The sequence below is a fragment of the Polyodon spathula genome, chromosome 30 (assembly GCF_017654505.1).
Source record: "Polyodon spathula isolate WHYD16114869_AA chromosome 30, ASM1765450v1, whole genome shotgun sequence".
Classification (NCBI taxonomy): domain Eukaryota; kingdom Metazoa; phylum Chordata; class Actinopteri; order Acipenseriformes; family Polyodontidae; genus Polyodon; species Polyodon spathula.
Genome location: NC_054563.1, coordinates 3,828,503 through 3,844,589, shown reverse-complemented (window position 1 = coordinate 3,844,589; position 16,087 = coordinate 3,828,503). Strand labels below are relative to the sequence as shown.

Genomic DNA, 16,087 nt, shown 5'->3' with positions numbered 1-16,087 from the left:
TAGTAGCCATTAAATAGAAAGACAATATATAATTTGTATTACTCTTGACCAGAACTATTTGTTATAATCTCAAATATGATGAGGCAATGTCCCTTGTTGATTGCCATATCGACAGCAATTAAGAGTTTATTTATTTATTTATTTTTAAGATTTGCTTTATAAAACTGAAGTTACATGGAGTATAGCGTAATGGCAGTGATTTATAGGGTTACATTGAATGGAGTGAAGCCAAGCATTAATGGAAGGTGAACGTATTTAGGAAACTGTAAAGACAACTAAAGCTTTAAAAAAAAAAAAGGTAAATGTAGGTTTTATTTTACATTTTTGTGATGAGCATCATATTTCGACAATGAGCTCTATATTTATCTACAGCAGATCTTGATATTGATGAAATACAGTCATTTAAAATGTCATTTGTTTAGGATTTCTATCAGACAGCTTGCGTCAGACAGTTTGAATCCGGGAGAAATGCTATTATATTTAGATTAGCTATACTATTTAATGGTTTAAAAATAAATAAAAAGTAAAAGTAATGCACTACTGTATGGGTTTCCTGTCTAAAATGTACGTGTTACTGTGCCTTTAAGAGCGTGACAGCTCACTGTACAAAAAAGGCAGCCCGGCCTGCTTGACTCGTGGGGGCGGTTTACACTGAGCGCTTTGAGTCAGAGGCTGCTGAATTCAGTGCTAACTGTGAAAAAATAACAGAGTGATAGTGGTGTTTTATGGAGTTTTTATTTTGAAAATAATTACCTGTCGCTTTACTGAGGATTGCAGTTGTCGCTCGGACAGATATATCCTTTTGTCGACAGATCTAACTTGTGGTGACTGAACCCCAGTTTTCCAACTTTGTAACTGAAGTACAGTTTAAAATGAGGTTAAGTTGTGTCTGTGCGTGCGTGTCCGGGCTGCTTCTGGTTATTTGTTTGAGCGCATTCTGTGGTAAGTACAACGCGACACATGTTTTTATTAATATACTAAACGTACAGAACTAGAAAACCACGCTTAATCCAATTACTTTTACGAATGGTGTAGGGTTTGGGCAGACATTGGTGACGCATTTTTACAGTTTGGCCCACTAAATCGTGTTCGTTTAGTTCTAGTGGCATCCGTATATTTCAGAAATGTCGAAGTTGATAAACAAAGTTAGGTTTTTAATAAAAAAAAATATATATATATATATATATATATTGACTCCTGCTAATGTGCCCACTTACAAATCTAAAAACAAACCACTGTATCTTTTTAACTGTGCAGAAGTCACTGGTTTGGCGAAATAAAGTATTTTACCACAAACAAAGCGTAGGTGTGCAATTTACCTGTCGTTACAGTTCTATAGCAGCAGCTAATAGTGGATTAAATCGAGCCATTCCTACCCTCCATATTACAATTGTAATGTCATCTTAAATGGCCGTGGAAGTAATTTTAACTGGGTTTATTTGATAATACATCTTCATGTTTGTATACCATTATAGATATGACCAAAGTACAAGTGAATGCTATGCTGTCATTTACCTTTTTTTGCGGTTTTAATAATTGAATTTTTTTATATTATTTTAATGTTTCAGACCCATGTGCCACTTTTAAAGATTGCCACACATGCACTAATCAGACTGGCTGTTTGTGGATGGCTTGTGCAAATGAAACAGGTAATATGATGTGATTTGCTCAGGTTATTAAAAAAAAAAAAAAAAAAAAAAAAATAAAACTACTGTCATAAATTGCTTAATATTCAAGATCAAGTAACACCAGTTTGAAATCTGTTCTGTTGTTTGGTTAAAGATGAAGAGCTTAGAATTGCAGGGCTTTATCACTACGGAGCCACTTGCTCACTCTCAGCTTTATAACACTCTGCTATTTTTAGCTGTTGTATGCCTGCTGTCTGTTCACTGTTGCTAGGATCCTTTTTGGAGATGAGATATACTGCAGCTGTATGTATCAGACACTCTCAGTCCTAGTCATATCATTATTAAATGTTAAATTTACTGCAAATTCAAAATTCTAGAGGCATTAAACAAAATGTAATCCTACATTCAGTTAAGTAGGCAAGGGTTTTAGAACATGTTTTACTGATGCTGGGAATCATGGGAGAGCCATATAATCACATGACTCCAAAGAGACACAGCAGTTCTTTTTATCTTTCTCTCAGAAATGACATCACAGAAAGTTCTGCTGCTTTGTCTAAGTACATAATAGTGCAACAAGGTGCCCGACTATGCTCGTGCAGCAGAAACTCTCGATTCCAACCACTAAATGGACTGTAAAAGGATGTTAATTGAGAGCAGGTCCTTATAGTGGACTGGTCTTTATGTGGAGCTTGTCACATAAAGTATGTATTGATTCCTGTGGGAAATAATGTATATATCTGCATATAATCAGACACATAGAGGTGTGTTACTGTAAACTGTACTAAAAAAATATACAAAGAAAACATCCCAAGTTTATTATCCTGTCAATGTTGGATTTTTCCAAGCTGTCTTATAAATTGTATTGCAAAATGTAATAGTTACTTTAAAGTATGTCTCTGCAAATGTCAACTGAAAGGTACTGTAAGAACCTTTCAGATAGATTCAGTTCTTCAAGGCTTCAACTCCGTCCTGATATCTGAATATAATTATAATGCTTCTGTTATTGACTGTAAACAAAACCAGTTTGAACAAGCCGAAGCACAGGGTCGACATTAGCGAATTTCAACAAAACTAGATAGGTCCATTTTATACAAAAAAGAAGACAGGGTTTATCAAGTGCTGGAGAAACCCCATATTTGCTATTCCATGACCCTTTAACCCAGATGGGCTGACTCCACCTGTGACTTTATCTGTTTCCAAAAAAGTGTCCTGCTGAAATATATTGGGTCTACATTTTATATGCTCATGCTGTTTACACCGTAACTTTTATAAAAGCATTATTTGTGAAGAAAGTAACTTAAGGAGGGTGTTATAAAAACTTTTGTCTGTAATTTCCTCTGTTCTATGTTGCCATGGAAACAGAATGCTATACTGAATATAGATTTATATACATTTATATATATATATATATATATATATATATATATATATATATATATATATATATATATATATATATATATATATATATATATATATATATATATATATATATATATATATATATATATATATATATATATATATATAAATAACTTATTATTCTGCATTTCCTGTAGCGGCTGTGCCACTTGTGCATTGTTGCTCAAAACCAACTCGAGATGTGTATTATTATGTGATGATAATACGTTCTGACCCATACATTATAATGTTTGTAATGAAGAATAATAATGCTTCTTTTTATAGCCCCAGCATGTGGAAACAGCTCACTGCGTAATGCATCACAGTGCAAGACTGATTGTGACGGTAAGAACAAGAAATACATTCATATATTCTAATTATCTTCAAATCATGTCAAGACCTCTTATAATTATTTCTGCTGTTAAGATAAATTGAATATTCGGTATGGGCCTAAAATAACCTTGTAAACCACACTTGGTAAAAGAAAAAATTATTTTGTTAGTTCTGCAGGGTGTTTATTCTAGTTTTCCTGCAATAAAAAAAAAACCCAAATTCTCAGATTTAAATTTAAAAAATGTATTATTCCACAATAAAAGGCTAAGATTAAAAGCTAAAATTGAGTCCCCCCTGTCACCTTCTAAGATAAGCAAACAGCACTATTGAATAACAGTTAACACAGGAAGTATTTATTGGTACACTTTAAAATTCTAAGACAGTTACAAACTCGCTGGTGCCATGAATCAATAATTTAAACTAACTTCAGTGTGGTAGTAATAAAACCAAAAAATAGCAGTCATATTAGTTTGATCTCCGAGATAGTGTTTGTCGTCTGGATCGCTATTGCTAAACTCATTAAGCTGATCTTTAGAGGTGATTTTTATCATTCACGGCATCAAGCGATTTGTAGTGACGTTATTTATCTCATGCACGGTTGTGAAATATGATTGGTTTTTACAATCACCCGACTGTTTACTTTCCTGTGGTAGAGAGGCAGTAAATTTAAAGATGTCCACTGCATGCCCTGTGTTTCTGATCAGGTGTGGACAAAGCGTTTGCAGGCGTTTTAAGTTGCACATTTTCGAGAATGATTTGGTTGCACGACGGATCGCTCAGATGTGGACCTGGCTTTAAACTAAAAGCTTTAATACATGCTTATTGCTAGCTGTTCGAGGACGTAGTTTGTGTTCATTTTAATTTTAGGCTGGACTTTCTACTTTTTAGAAGAATTTAGACTTTTCTGGGGGGGGGGGGGTGTCTTGTAGTGACTTCCTAGTAGATTTGCACAGATAGAAGCAGGAAACTCGAGTGTGGTTTAGGCCTAGTCGATAACCTGGGATTTCCTTGGATGGAGCGAGACCTTCTCCATCTTGTGCTGTAGTAACAGGAAAGTGTTATTGAAACAGCTGGCCAGGAAATGAAAATGAGTGGCAGTGCTGTCTCTACAGGAAAATTAAAGTCCTGCATTGTAAAAATAGGAGATTGGTTTTCAAACCTGAGATAATAAGACAGGCAGATAATAGGCTAGATTTGCTCCACTATGCAAAAAAAAAAAAGTCAGTCAGTAAGGGAATACTTGAAATAAACTGTCCAAAAAGCATATAAGGTGTAGGTCATTACGTGTGTATGTATGTATGTATGTATGTATGTGTGTGTGTGTGTATGTATATATATATATATATATATATATATATATATATATATATATATATATATATATATATATATATATATATGTGTGTGTGTGTGTCCTATTGGAAAAAAAGTTTCAATTCATTATAAACACTTCCATCCACATTCTTCAGATGGGTGATCGTGTAAATTAGAACAGAGCAATAGATGAAGTGGCTGGATCTACTGCAATTAAATTATTGTTTTGTATTTTTATGACAGCCATCTTGAAAGCAACTTTTTTTAAATTTATTTTTTTTTACTCTTGAGAATTATTGTATATTTTTCAATCTGTTAAAAAAAAAAAAAAAAAAAATCTGGTTTTCAAAAGAACTGGTTCTGTTAACATGACTTAAAATCAGTTAATGCTGGGTGTTGCCAGAAATAAAGAATGGAAATAGGTGAATGGAAGTGATTTAAGGAAACGTGACATATTAAGGTTAGCTTCAGGCCCATCAGTGTTTAAAGTGTCATTCCTGCAGTTCTCAGGCAGATGCACTGCAGAGTTGTGTAATATACAGTTGGTAGTAGTTGCTGGATAGAAGTTTGGGTGTTTTTTTGTTTTAGTTTTTTACAGTTTAGTAAATTACACCCAGAGAAACAAGAGCACAGTCTTTTCAAATAAGGTGATTAGCACCAAAATATTGTGAATTTGCATGTGGTAGATTTTGTACTGAACCAAATGCAAAGAGAAAACTGACAAACACTGGATATAACTTGATATGTATAGAATGTAAATAATCTCACATGACCAGGAATATGATTTTATAAATTAGACCATCAGGTCCCTCATGAAACAATCGTTTATGCTCACATTATAGGACAAGGTAATTTCATGGCTGATGTTGATAATCATCAAGTATTGAAGGAAGCTATAAAAACATGTTGCCAAGCTCCAGAGTGTTCTACTGAGCTATTTTCATTTTAATTGAAAGTGGCCAAATTAATCATAGCAGGAATCTGTTCTATTGATACAAAGGCCTATTTAGTTTTTTTACAGATTGTGTTTAACATGAGATTTAAAAAAAAACACAGTGAGCAAAACATTGTATTGTGTGTGTGTCTGCAGGTGTATGTGTTTGTGAGTCAGTGGTTCTATTTGAGTCAGCTGGCTGAGCTAAGGTAAATTAACCTCCATTGTGACCTTGCAGCTCTGTATTACCTGGTGACTCACCTTCGTGATAGAGAATGCAGATACTGTAGTGCTGTTAAACTACAGAAAATATACTAGACTTGCAGCACTGTGTTATCCATGTGAATACCTCTTTCTGTCATAGAATACAGATGCATGTGTCTTTGATAGTAAAAAAAAAAAAAAGCTGTGCATTGGTCAGAGAATCCCATAGGTGGTCCACTTTTCTTATATTTGAGTAAAAGTTTAACATCTACTCAACCTGCAACATTGGGCATGCTAAACAATCGTTTTGAAGATTGTAAAATTTTTTGACAGGTTTCTGCAAAAAGGACTGAAACCCGCTTGCATTGCTTAACATTAAACATTGCAAAGTACTGTTGTCACACTTTCTGAACCAGCTGAAATTGCAAAAAACAAAAAAACAAACAAACACTCAGATCATCTTGTGTGTGCCAAGAATGTAGCATGGTGGATGTTAATGTCATTTGAAATATCCTGGAAAACCATTTTTGACATGCATAATCATAGTGTGTACCATTGTAAAAAACATATAAAAAGCATGATAAATGCCCTGAAGTATATGTGCAAAATCACATGTAGGTTTACATTTTATAGTGTACAAATTACACTTTTAAATGGATGTTGGCCTATATAATACTATTTTATTATGCTTATTTAAAAAATGGAAATGCTTAAATTTTTGCAAAAGGAGTCTTGATAGTTGGGTAAAAAACACCTTGTCATGAAACCAAAAGAAACATTTAATTAACTTAATTAAAATGTAATATTTTTTTATTATTATTGAAATCATTACTTAATTCCTAACGTTTAAGTTAGAAATGAAACTTTGCTTAATTTTTCCCTCAGTTATTCCTGCTCCAATTAGTAACTGTTCTTTTGTATTTGTTTGCTTAAAGCACAGTATGAACTTGTTGTGATAGTCTATCTCTGCAAATACTGTGAATACAGAACAGCACTGTTTCTTCTCAAATCCAGTTTCACAAAGGCATTTGATATCGGTGTATTCGAATTGCATGTGAGGGGTGAACTATTACATTTTTCTTCTTTGACAAATAAGGTAATGCATGTCAGAATGCTATTGTCAATAGAATAGAAATTCTGGAATTGTGTCTTGTCCAAAGTTCTTAAAATCTGTGTCTTTTTCAGCTTCCGATACCACTGCCATGACAAAAGGTCAGTTTTCTTTACTTGCGCTTAAACCAGAGTCCGAGATGTAACAAGCACAAATGAATGTGTTGCATGCGTGTGTGATTGTTGATGAGACTAGCTGCCCAGCACTATTTCTGGGTCGAATGATTGGTTTAAAGTTCAAGGAGAATGTTTGTCTTGCTCATTTCTAATTCCATAGGAAAGAGAGAGACATTTTGATGTAGTCTTATTTACAGTAATAGTTTCCAGTGCCACCAAAAGTCCAATAAAAAATGTACTTTTTTTTTTTTTTGTGTAGCTGAGATAATTTAAACATGTTTGTCCAAAAGAGTGATACATGGTACAGTTTATTAAACATAGTGCAGTACACCCGCGCATATATATATATATATATATATATATTATATATATATATATATTATATATATATATATATATATATATATATATATATATATATATATATATTAACTTGAGATTAATAAGCTCGTACATTACCTAATAAATTAAAGTAATTTCATCTTTAAGAAACGGCTCAATGGTACTAATGCCGAGTTACGATGGTACGATGAAGATGAAACTGATAATGTGAGCATTATGACATGACATATATGAGGGTGAATAACCAGAACTCCCCATTGGTCTTAAGACAAAAATTATGAAGACTAATATGCCATATATATATATATATATATATATATATATATATATATATATATATATATATATATATATATATATATATATATATATATATAAGCATGGCCAAAGTTTGTAAAATGTACATTTAATATGGTTTTTTTTTTTCAGTCCTTTGTCTGCAAGAGTCATGAAACTGGACTGAGTCATCTCATGAATTTGTGATAATCTTTTAGACACTAAAGCTGCGATGTGTGGTTGTTTTATTTTTGTACTGATGTTAATGCCACAGCAATATCATAGGCTCAGTACGTGTGGTCCTGTATGGACAATGGTCCAAATCCAATCCCACTGATAACTTGTCCAGTGACTTTTGTAGAGTAGGAGGTCGCTTCATAACTTGTATATAGTGATATAATTCAGCACTTTTTTTTTTTTTTTTTTTTTTTTTTTTGTCTTGTTCCATTTCAAGGATAATAAATTAAGTGTATCGTGCACTGGGAAACAGTATTTATATGAACCCTAGTTCCTTGCAGCTTTTATCAGAAGTTGCCGTGTGAAAGATTCTTTAAATAGTCCCTGTGCAACAGTGAACTAGACTATACAGAAATATCTATTTGCTGCTGCTGTATTCACTCTAGTAAAAGTAGAGCTTGAGGGCTGACCTCACAACCTTCCAGCTTCTCTTTGCTTTGCTTCACATGTTGGTTTTTTGGTGGTGATACTGCATGAGTACAACTTCAAAGGCCTGTTACCTAAGCACAATTCACACAATTTTAAAAAATAAAAAAACAACATTGATTAATGACCAAAAAAACTTTTAGTGAGAAGTTAACCAACAGGTGTTTTTTTTTTTTTTAAATGTATTCGGTAAAGGCATGACTTATTTGTCAAATCACCATCTCTCTGCCTGTTACTGGCAACCAAAAGCTGTGAGGTTCTAAATAAGTAAAGCCACTATTGCTGTAATGTCATACGCTAAACCCTGTGGCACTGCTGAATTGAAAAGAATTGATGAGTAATGTGATAATTCACAGTCGTTGTAACAGGAAATTCCCCTCAGGCAAATTAACAGATACTATTTGTGCCATTGCAGCACTTTTATTGACTGTGTATCTGAGATAATACTAGACGTGGATAAATGGAACTTAAACTATGGGGTCGAACCCTCATCTTTCTCATTAGTGTCTTGTTGTTTCTCTCCAGTGTGTTGCAGATCACCACCTACCATATTTTTAGTTTGAAATATACGATCGGAACCTAAAAAGGATTAAAAACTTAAGATCAACAGTCTAATTTAAAACTGTAAAGTACTTTATATATAGTATTCACTTTAGAAAGGGAAAAGCAGAAACAAGCTCCGTTTTTCTTGCTATAGGTTGCTCCACTGTATGTTTAGTCTGCAGCTCAGTATAGTGCTGCACCAGTTAAAAGAAGTGTACTGCAACAGGACTTTTAATGCAGACGCACAACACCGTTGCCCATAATAGTCACGTTTCTAAGTATTGTTCTTTTATTGAAGAGCAGATTTTTACAAACAATCTGTAACAGTGTGGGATATGTGATGTTCAGTTTTGCAAGAGTACAATTGTTGTCTATTATAACATGCTTTAAATTAATTATTAATTATGAAGTCATTTTCACATTAAACACTAACTTCTCTGCTTTCTGTCTTTCAGCCTCAACACAGTCTCCCAACACAACTGCTAGTGAGTATAGTTTTACACTGTGTCAGTTTGAACTTATTCAGTATTTCCACTGCTCTTTCTTTTGTTTTGGATATTATCTTTACAAAATAATTATTTTGATGGGCCACGAAGCACCAATAAAAAACATTGTGAAACAATGCCCTTTGAAACCCAATAGTGTAAACGAGGACATATTGCATAACAATTATTAAAACTGCTGACTGTAGTGAACGCTACAGTTTTTGTTAGGATTGCCTGTTTATGAAGCAGAGATGTTTTGCAGAGCTACAGGATATAACTGTTAACCCAGACCTCTTTTATCAAAGGTTTAACTTCAGAGAAAAAAATGTTAAGCATTTTTTTTGGATGGTGAAATTAGAGCTTTGATTGTGGTAGAGTGATGTGCTTGGGGCTGCCAGAGCTTGTGAATTTGTTCAGTAAATCATTTATTAAAATATATATATATTTATTCAAGATCGCCTTGACCTTGCACAATGGCAAAAAGTCAGGGAGATATAAGGGTCACACTCATCTTAAATCGCCTCCCGGGGGAGGGAGGGTTAGGTTGGCCAGGGTGTTCTCGGCTCACTGCGCACCAGCGAACCTGCGGGCTTGCCTGTAAGCTGCCCAGAAATGCATACACTACTGTCAGTGCTCTTTTTTTTGTTTTTGTCCCCAGCGACAGGGAAATAGAGGAGGTGCCCATATCTACACGTGTTTTAAAGAGTTTTAGCTGCATCTAAAGAAGTGCTTAGTCCAAGTTATTGAGAGTATCAGAATGAGGACACAGTCCTAGATACACATCTGTTTGTCTTGAATTACTTGCGTAGATCATATAGTACTGAATAACACTTTTTCAGGATACTGATACTATGCATTTAAAGCTGTGGCAGGGGGTTTGTGTTACTAACATGCTTGTTTGAAGTCATATAAGCTCCAGGCTTGTGCACTAACATGCAGGCATATTGTTATGCACGCAATGTATACTGTTGCTTTGTCTCAAGTTTAAGATATTTTCTGTTGAGAACATTTACAGATTCTTTAGAAAACAGACACTAAAGGGTTAGTTATGGAAGGTCAGTGTGAATTTTACTTTCATCCCTTCCCCTTTAAAAATTGTATTTATGTGATGATGGCATTAGCTGAAAAGTACATAATACGGACATGCTGCTTTGAATTTGTGACCAGTTATTGATTGAGAAGTTAACAAAATATATAGTGTTTTAATTAGCTGAGCAGGCCTGGTGGTTTATAAATAATGATCTGATATCAGCAGTTTTGTTTCCTGCACAGTGCTGCAAACCGTTAAGACGCATTCCCAAAGCCTCTTGTTTATTGTTTTTCTTCCCACATCTTCTATGCACAATCTCACGTACTGTAACAACGACTTGCTTCATGTAAGATGAAAATACACTATGACATTTGGTAGCAAAGTTTCCAACTTGAATAATATGATTGATGCTGTTGCTAGTAGAGACCAAAAGTTAAAGTAAGCATATTCAAATAAATGTTGTTGTTGTTGTTAGTAGTATTCTTTAAATTATTACTAATAACATCCCACCTTTTCATCTATTAAATTTATTTTACAATATTCTTAACCCATATTGTGAATATCAAACTTTATCACAGGCATAAAAAATAATGCATAAAATAAGTCAATAAGCAAATGTGTGAATGACAACACAGTGCCTGAAGTGCATTGTGTTTTAAAGTCAGTAACCCCCTGCTAATCAAGGTACTGTATTATGAGGCAGCTTTAGCGGTATACCCTTGCATTACATTTTTCAGCGTATCATGATGTATCTGGTAAATGCAGCAAACAATTTCTTGAACCAAAGTGAAATGACCTTTTAAATGTTCAGGGTAGTTTTAAACATATTTTTTGAATAAATTGTAGCAAATGTTTTGGGTTTTGTTTTATTTTTGATACTGGGAGGCATCTGAAATTTGTACATACTGAATCAGGAGATTTACACTGCAAACAAAAGCATGATCAACCCTAAGGACAATGGGATAACAGGATTGTATTAATCATATTACAACAGGCTTATCGGCATCTTTTCCTACAAAGGTGAGACATCGCCTGCTATTGCAATGTGACTGTCTTTAGAAATACATTTTGTGCTCAGACTGAAGTAAACTATGGTGTCAGTACATTCAGGTTATGAGATATATTGGAAGTATGAGAATGAAATCAGAAATGCAGTGCTTTCACTTTGTAGGACAGTTGCATTGGCAGTAAATTACATGATGACTAATAGCGCATTCTTTTTTTATGATAGCAATTATTTATAGCAAACTGCTCAAATCTACCAATAAATGATCTGCAGTGCTTAACAAAATGGAGAGTTGCAAAACAAATTGGCAAGTTATTTCTAAGGTCCATACTCTACATTTAGATTTTAACTAGTTAAAGTGAAATTAGTTTAGCAGGCTGTTCAAATATACTTTTTTAGCAACGGAGCAAAAGCAACTGACATTATCAAGAACCTTTAGTTAAACGGTTCAGATTGATTGCAGAGCAGTTTCCATTGCTGTAGCTGCCAGTATTGTATTCATGCAGTCACTAATATGATTGGCTATTGATGGATGCATGTGAGAGATGCTGCCTAGGGTATACACCTAGAAGCTCCAATCATAAGGATGAATGGAACTTTCAGAGGTTCATGAGCGCATCATGTGAGCCTTGGATTTGAAGAGTATTAAAATGATATACTGAGTCATCAGAAACTGCTAAAGTGTTTTTTTTTGTTGTTCCTCAAGCAGATTTCACTTTAAACAATTATACTGAAAACTAGGATTTTAAAGCATACAAACAAGGAATTGCATACAGATTTAGTTTGTATGTTTTTTTTAGAAAGAAGACAGAAAACCTATTGCTGAACATGGAACAAAACGATGAGTGACTGTCCTTCAGCTCTGATACTGTTCCTTTTCTAATGCTGTATGTAAAAATCTAAAAAGGATCTTTTATCTGCGAGAGTTAACAAACTGTTCAGATAAATTAACAGGTTCTGGTTAAAGATGTACAAAGGCATACTGAGCAGTTTGTTACCTCTTCAGGGTAAGGTGAAGGAAATAATAGAATCGTGTTCTCTCCTGGCTTTCAACAATGTGCCATCTTCTATTCATAATAGAATCAAATAAAGTGACAAATCACTAGTCCGCTCTCATTACAAGCTAACTCGGATTAAACACATGATTTCCTGATAATATGAATTTACTACATGGCCCCAGCCAAATTTACAGTCGCTTATTGTAAATTGCCTATAATATGAATTCACTGAATATGAATTTTCTGTTTTGTGCAAATTATATTGCCCCCCCCCCCCTCCCCAGATAGTGGGAAAGATATTAACTTGCATCCAGATAAGCACATCTGGGCTGTATTTTAGTGCTGTTTTGGGACTACTGATCCTAGGATGCATTTTGTGTGTCCAGTAGACACAGTTTTCAAGTTGCCATAATGCTCACACATCACTGCCATTTACATGAAGGACTGAAATGAATGACCAGACCAAAAAACATGCGCTATCCTTGCAGACAAAAGTAGAGGTGTTGAAAGTGGTTGATAATGCACTACCATACAAGAAGATGCTCCAGATTTCAACATTCCTGCGAAGACTGTCAGCCATTCTGAAAAACCTGGGTACAGTAATACAGGCCTACGAACTGCAAACTGGATGCAAGTCGTCGGCATTTCCGATTTGCCCAATGCCCTGATGTTGAGGACGCCTTGCTTTTGTGGTTTAAAATGCCTGTGATCAGAATGTGACACAAAGCTGACAAATAAGCACAGCAGCTGGGACATGCAGATTTCAAGAGCATTTCATTTGCAATGTATACTTTTTAAAAGTTCACTTACAAGTGGAGTTTCATTAAAATGCACAGTACTTTTACATTTATAATAGTTTTCGTTGTACTGTGCTTGAAATTTGATTTCAGTGTTACTGTAACTTCAGTAAAAAGTCTGCATTTGACTTAGACTCCTGATTTTTCTTTCTTTTTTTTTTTTTTTTTTTTTTTTTTGCTGGTCCCTTGAAATTCATGTTAATGAGAGCTGACTGTATATATGAACTGGTTTTTAGTTTCTAATAGATGGTTTTTCTTTGACTTGATCAAATCTTCAAAAAAGTGACCTGATTTGGCATTTGAATTCTGAGGGTGTATGGACAAAGCAGAACTACAAAACTACTATTAAGTAATCTTAGGGAAGGCTCACTCACTGAATTTAAACATATCTTTATCATTTTTTTTTGTAAATAGATGGAACAACTCCACATACACCAAGTAATACAACAGTTGTGACAACAAGCAATACTACAATCCCTGCAAAGACTTCTGCTGCCTCTGCAAGTACATCCTGTTTATTATTATTATTATTATTATTATTATTATTATTATTATTATTATTATTATTTTATTACTGGAAGTGTGAACTAGTCTTTTTGTTAGTAAAATATTTTTTAAAACAATACAGTGCTTTCAAATTGAACGTATAGCTTTACACATCGAAACATACAACTTCTTAACTTGTTAACACAAAGTTTATTATAACAAAAGCTAATTAATGTACAAATTCAACAAAACATACACGAAAACAAGTTTATATACTCCTATGTTTTAATAGAAAGGTTTACAAATCTGTGTGAATATAGGAAAAGATACTGTGTTAAATTTGCATACCTGAATTCTCAATAGAAAATGGCTGCTCAGGAAAGCTCTTTTTCATTGTGGTCCTGACAAAATAAATAGCCAAACCTCATCGGACTGGCTGTCCCCCAAAATATCACATCCAAACTTGAGATTAGTCAAATTGAGATTAGTCTTCACCGAAACTTGAAAAACAACCTTTTCAGGAAGAACCATCGCTTCTGACCTTTACTGGGGCAGATTTAGTTTGTTTGGTGGCTGTTCTGTAGAGGTGTCATAATGGTACTCTATGAGGTTGACAGCCATTAATGAGAGGGATAGAGAGAATAGCACTTTTGATTGTTGCTATGTGTGAAAGCCATTTTGAGTTGTTTCTCCAGCCCCTGTGTTTGATTTAAATGAATCCTGTAACTGCTTTATAGGTTGTTGTGCCAGTGGAGCCTGTTTATACCGTGTCATATGATTTTATGAATTGATATCTGTACAAAATGTCATCCAAATGTAATAACCCAACAAAAAAGGCCATTTTTATTTTCATTTGAAGACTTGATGACAGTCTCACTTCATTCATATCTTTCTCTCCATTTAGGCACCACAGCTAGTCCACGCACTGGCTCCAGGTTCGACGCAGGCAGTTTCATAGGTGGCATTTTACTGACCCTGGGTATGACGGCCATTCTGTTCATGGGATACAAGTTCTCTTGTGCAAAACGAGAAGTGCAATACAGAACCATGTAAGGATTACTTTATTTATATGAGTTTGGTTAAAAAAAAAAAAACACAAACAAGTGATGATGCACACGTGTGCACAAACCATGGCGGTTCTCCTGTATTGTCGTGCATACTTACATGATGCATTGTATGTGTATGTGTTTATTGTGTTGTGGATCCTGGAATGCATGTGCTTTCCTCCCTTGTGTGAAAGGGAGGAAACCAAAATGCAGTTGTTTTTTTGCAGGTGCTCTTTAAATGATATATGTCCTACTTATAAAAATATAAACAAATTAGTTTATGTATTTTGAAGCACATATTTGAAAACGTGGTTATTCTAGCATGTGTTACTTATTATATCAAATGTATTTTGGTTAGCAGTGCTTACCATTAGCTTGTAACAATCATGTACCATTTATTATGGCTTTTTTTTTTGCAATATTTAAACCAAACTCCAATTGCAAAACAACACACAATTATCTAGTTTTGAGTCCACCACTTCTACAGCGGTGTCCCATCCACCGCGCCTCAGCGGATCAAGCTCAAGTCTCTGTGCCTTTGGAGGAGGAACTCCAAATCTTACCTTCACATTCAACTTTCATCAAGTCGTTGCCCCATCTAGTAAATGACTGGTCTAACGTTACGTAATCATAGTATCTCCAGGCCCATCTCTGCCCAACATTGGTGCCAGATTTTAATGAGGAAAATATTAAATAATGTGCAGAAAGTCATTGTAGTTTGTTTATTGGAAGCTAAAAACTGTATTTATATAAATTGTTGTTGTTTTTTTCTAGCGAGGAACATGATGCCATAATCTAAAGAATAACGATATGAAGAAAATCCAGAAGAACTTTTCTAAGTTTCTTAAAAAGACCTGAGGGAAGAAGATCCAAATGACACAGATGTTATTTTTTGTACAATACTACAGAAATAATTTCAGATTTACTGCACTATTGCTTTAAATGTAAATACTTTAATATATTGTCCCTAATGCATGGTTATGACACCACTTGGATGCTTTACTTTGTTACACGGTTGTGTTTGGGGGGGTGGGGGGTGCTTTTATACTTTTAAAATGTTTTTCTTTTGCATGTTTAGTTACCTGCTTTGTAATATAAGGATCTGCATGTCATTTTAGGGATGTGTGTTGATACTGATAGGTCAGGCACCAGTGAGCTCTCAGACCAGGGACACATTGATCAGAAATGGCCCTGCAGGAAGGGAACTGGAAGCATTACTGTGATTCTTGCCAATCAAAAGAGCGACTGTATGTAAACCAGGTTGTTTAAATACAACACATACGTAATTGGAGAAAAAAGGACTAGTTGCTTTTGTCGGTGCAAAGTGTTGATTTGGTTTTGGTTCTGATGGATAATAAAGTAAATTTGGACCAA

General features: G+C 34.4%; 1 protein-coding gene across 1 annotated transcript; it reads left to right on the top strand.

Moving 5' to 3' along the window:
- The first annotated feature begins 641 nt into the window (after nt 1–641).
- tmem123 (transmembrane protein 123) lies at nt 642–16,087 on the top strand. The gene is made up of 8 exons (XM_041233189.1): nt 642–942; nt 1,569–1,649; nt 3,315–3,374; nt 7,000–7,026; nt 9,321–9,350; nt 13,596–13,685; nt 14,572–14,716; nt 15,488–16,087. Exons 1-8 carry the CDS (start codon nt 873–875, stop codon nt 15,510–15,512), a joined length of 528 nt encoding a protein of 175 aa, XP_041089123.1. The 5' UTR covers nt 642–872; the 3' UTR covers nt 15,513–16,087.

Coding starts and splice junctions, on each gene's coding strand:
- tmem123 (XM_041233189.1), top strand. CDS start 873: ATGAGGTTAAGTTGTGTCTGTGCGTGCGTGTCCGGGCTGCTTCTGGTT. Junction 943..1,568: donor TTGTTTGAGCGCATTCTGTG/GTAAGTACAACG, acceptor TTAATGTTTCAG/ACCCATGTGCCACTTTTAAA. Junction 14,717..15,487: donor GAAGTGCAATACAGAACCAT/GTAAGGATTACT, acceptor GTTTTTTTCTAG/CGAGGAACATGATGCCATAA.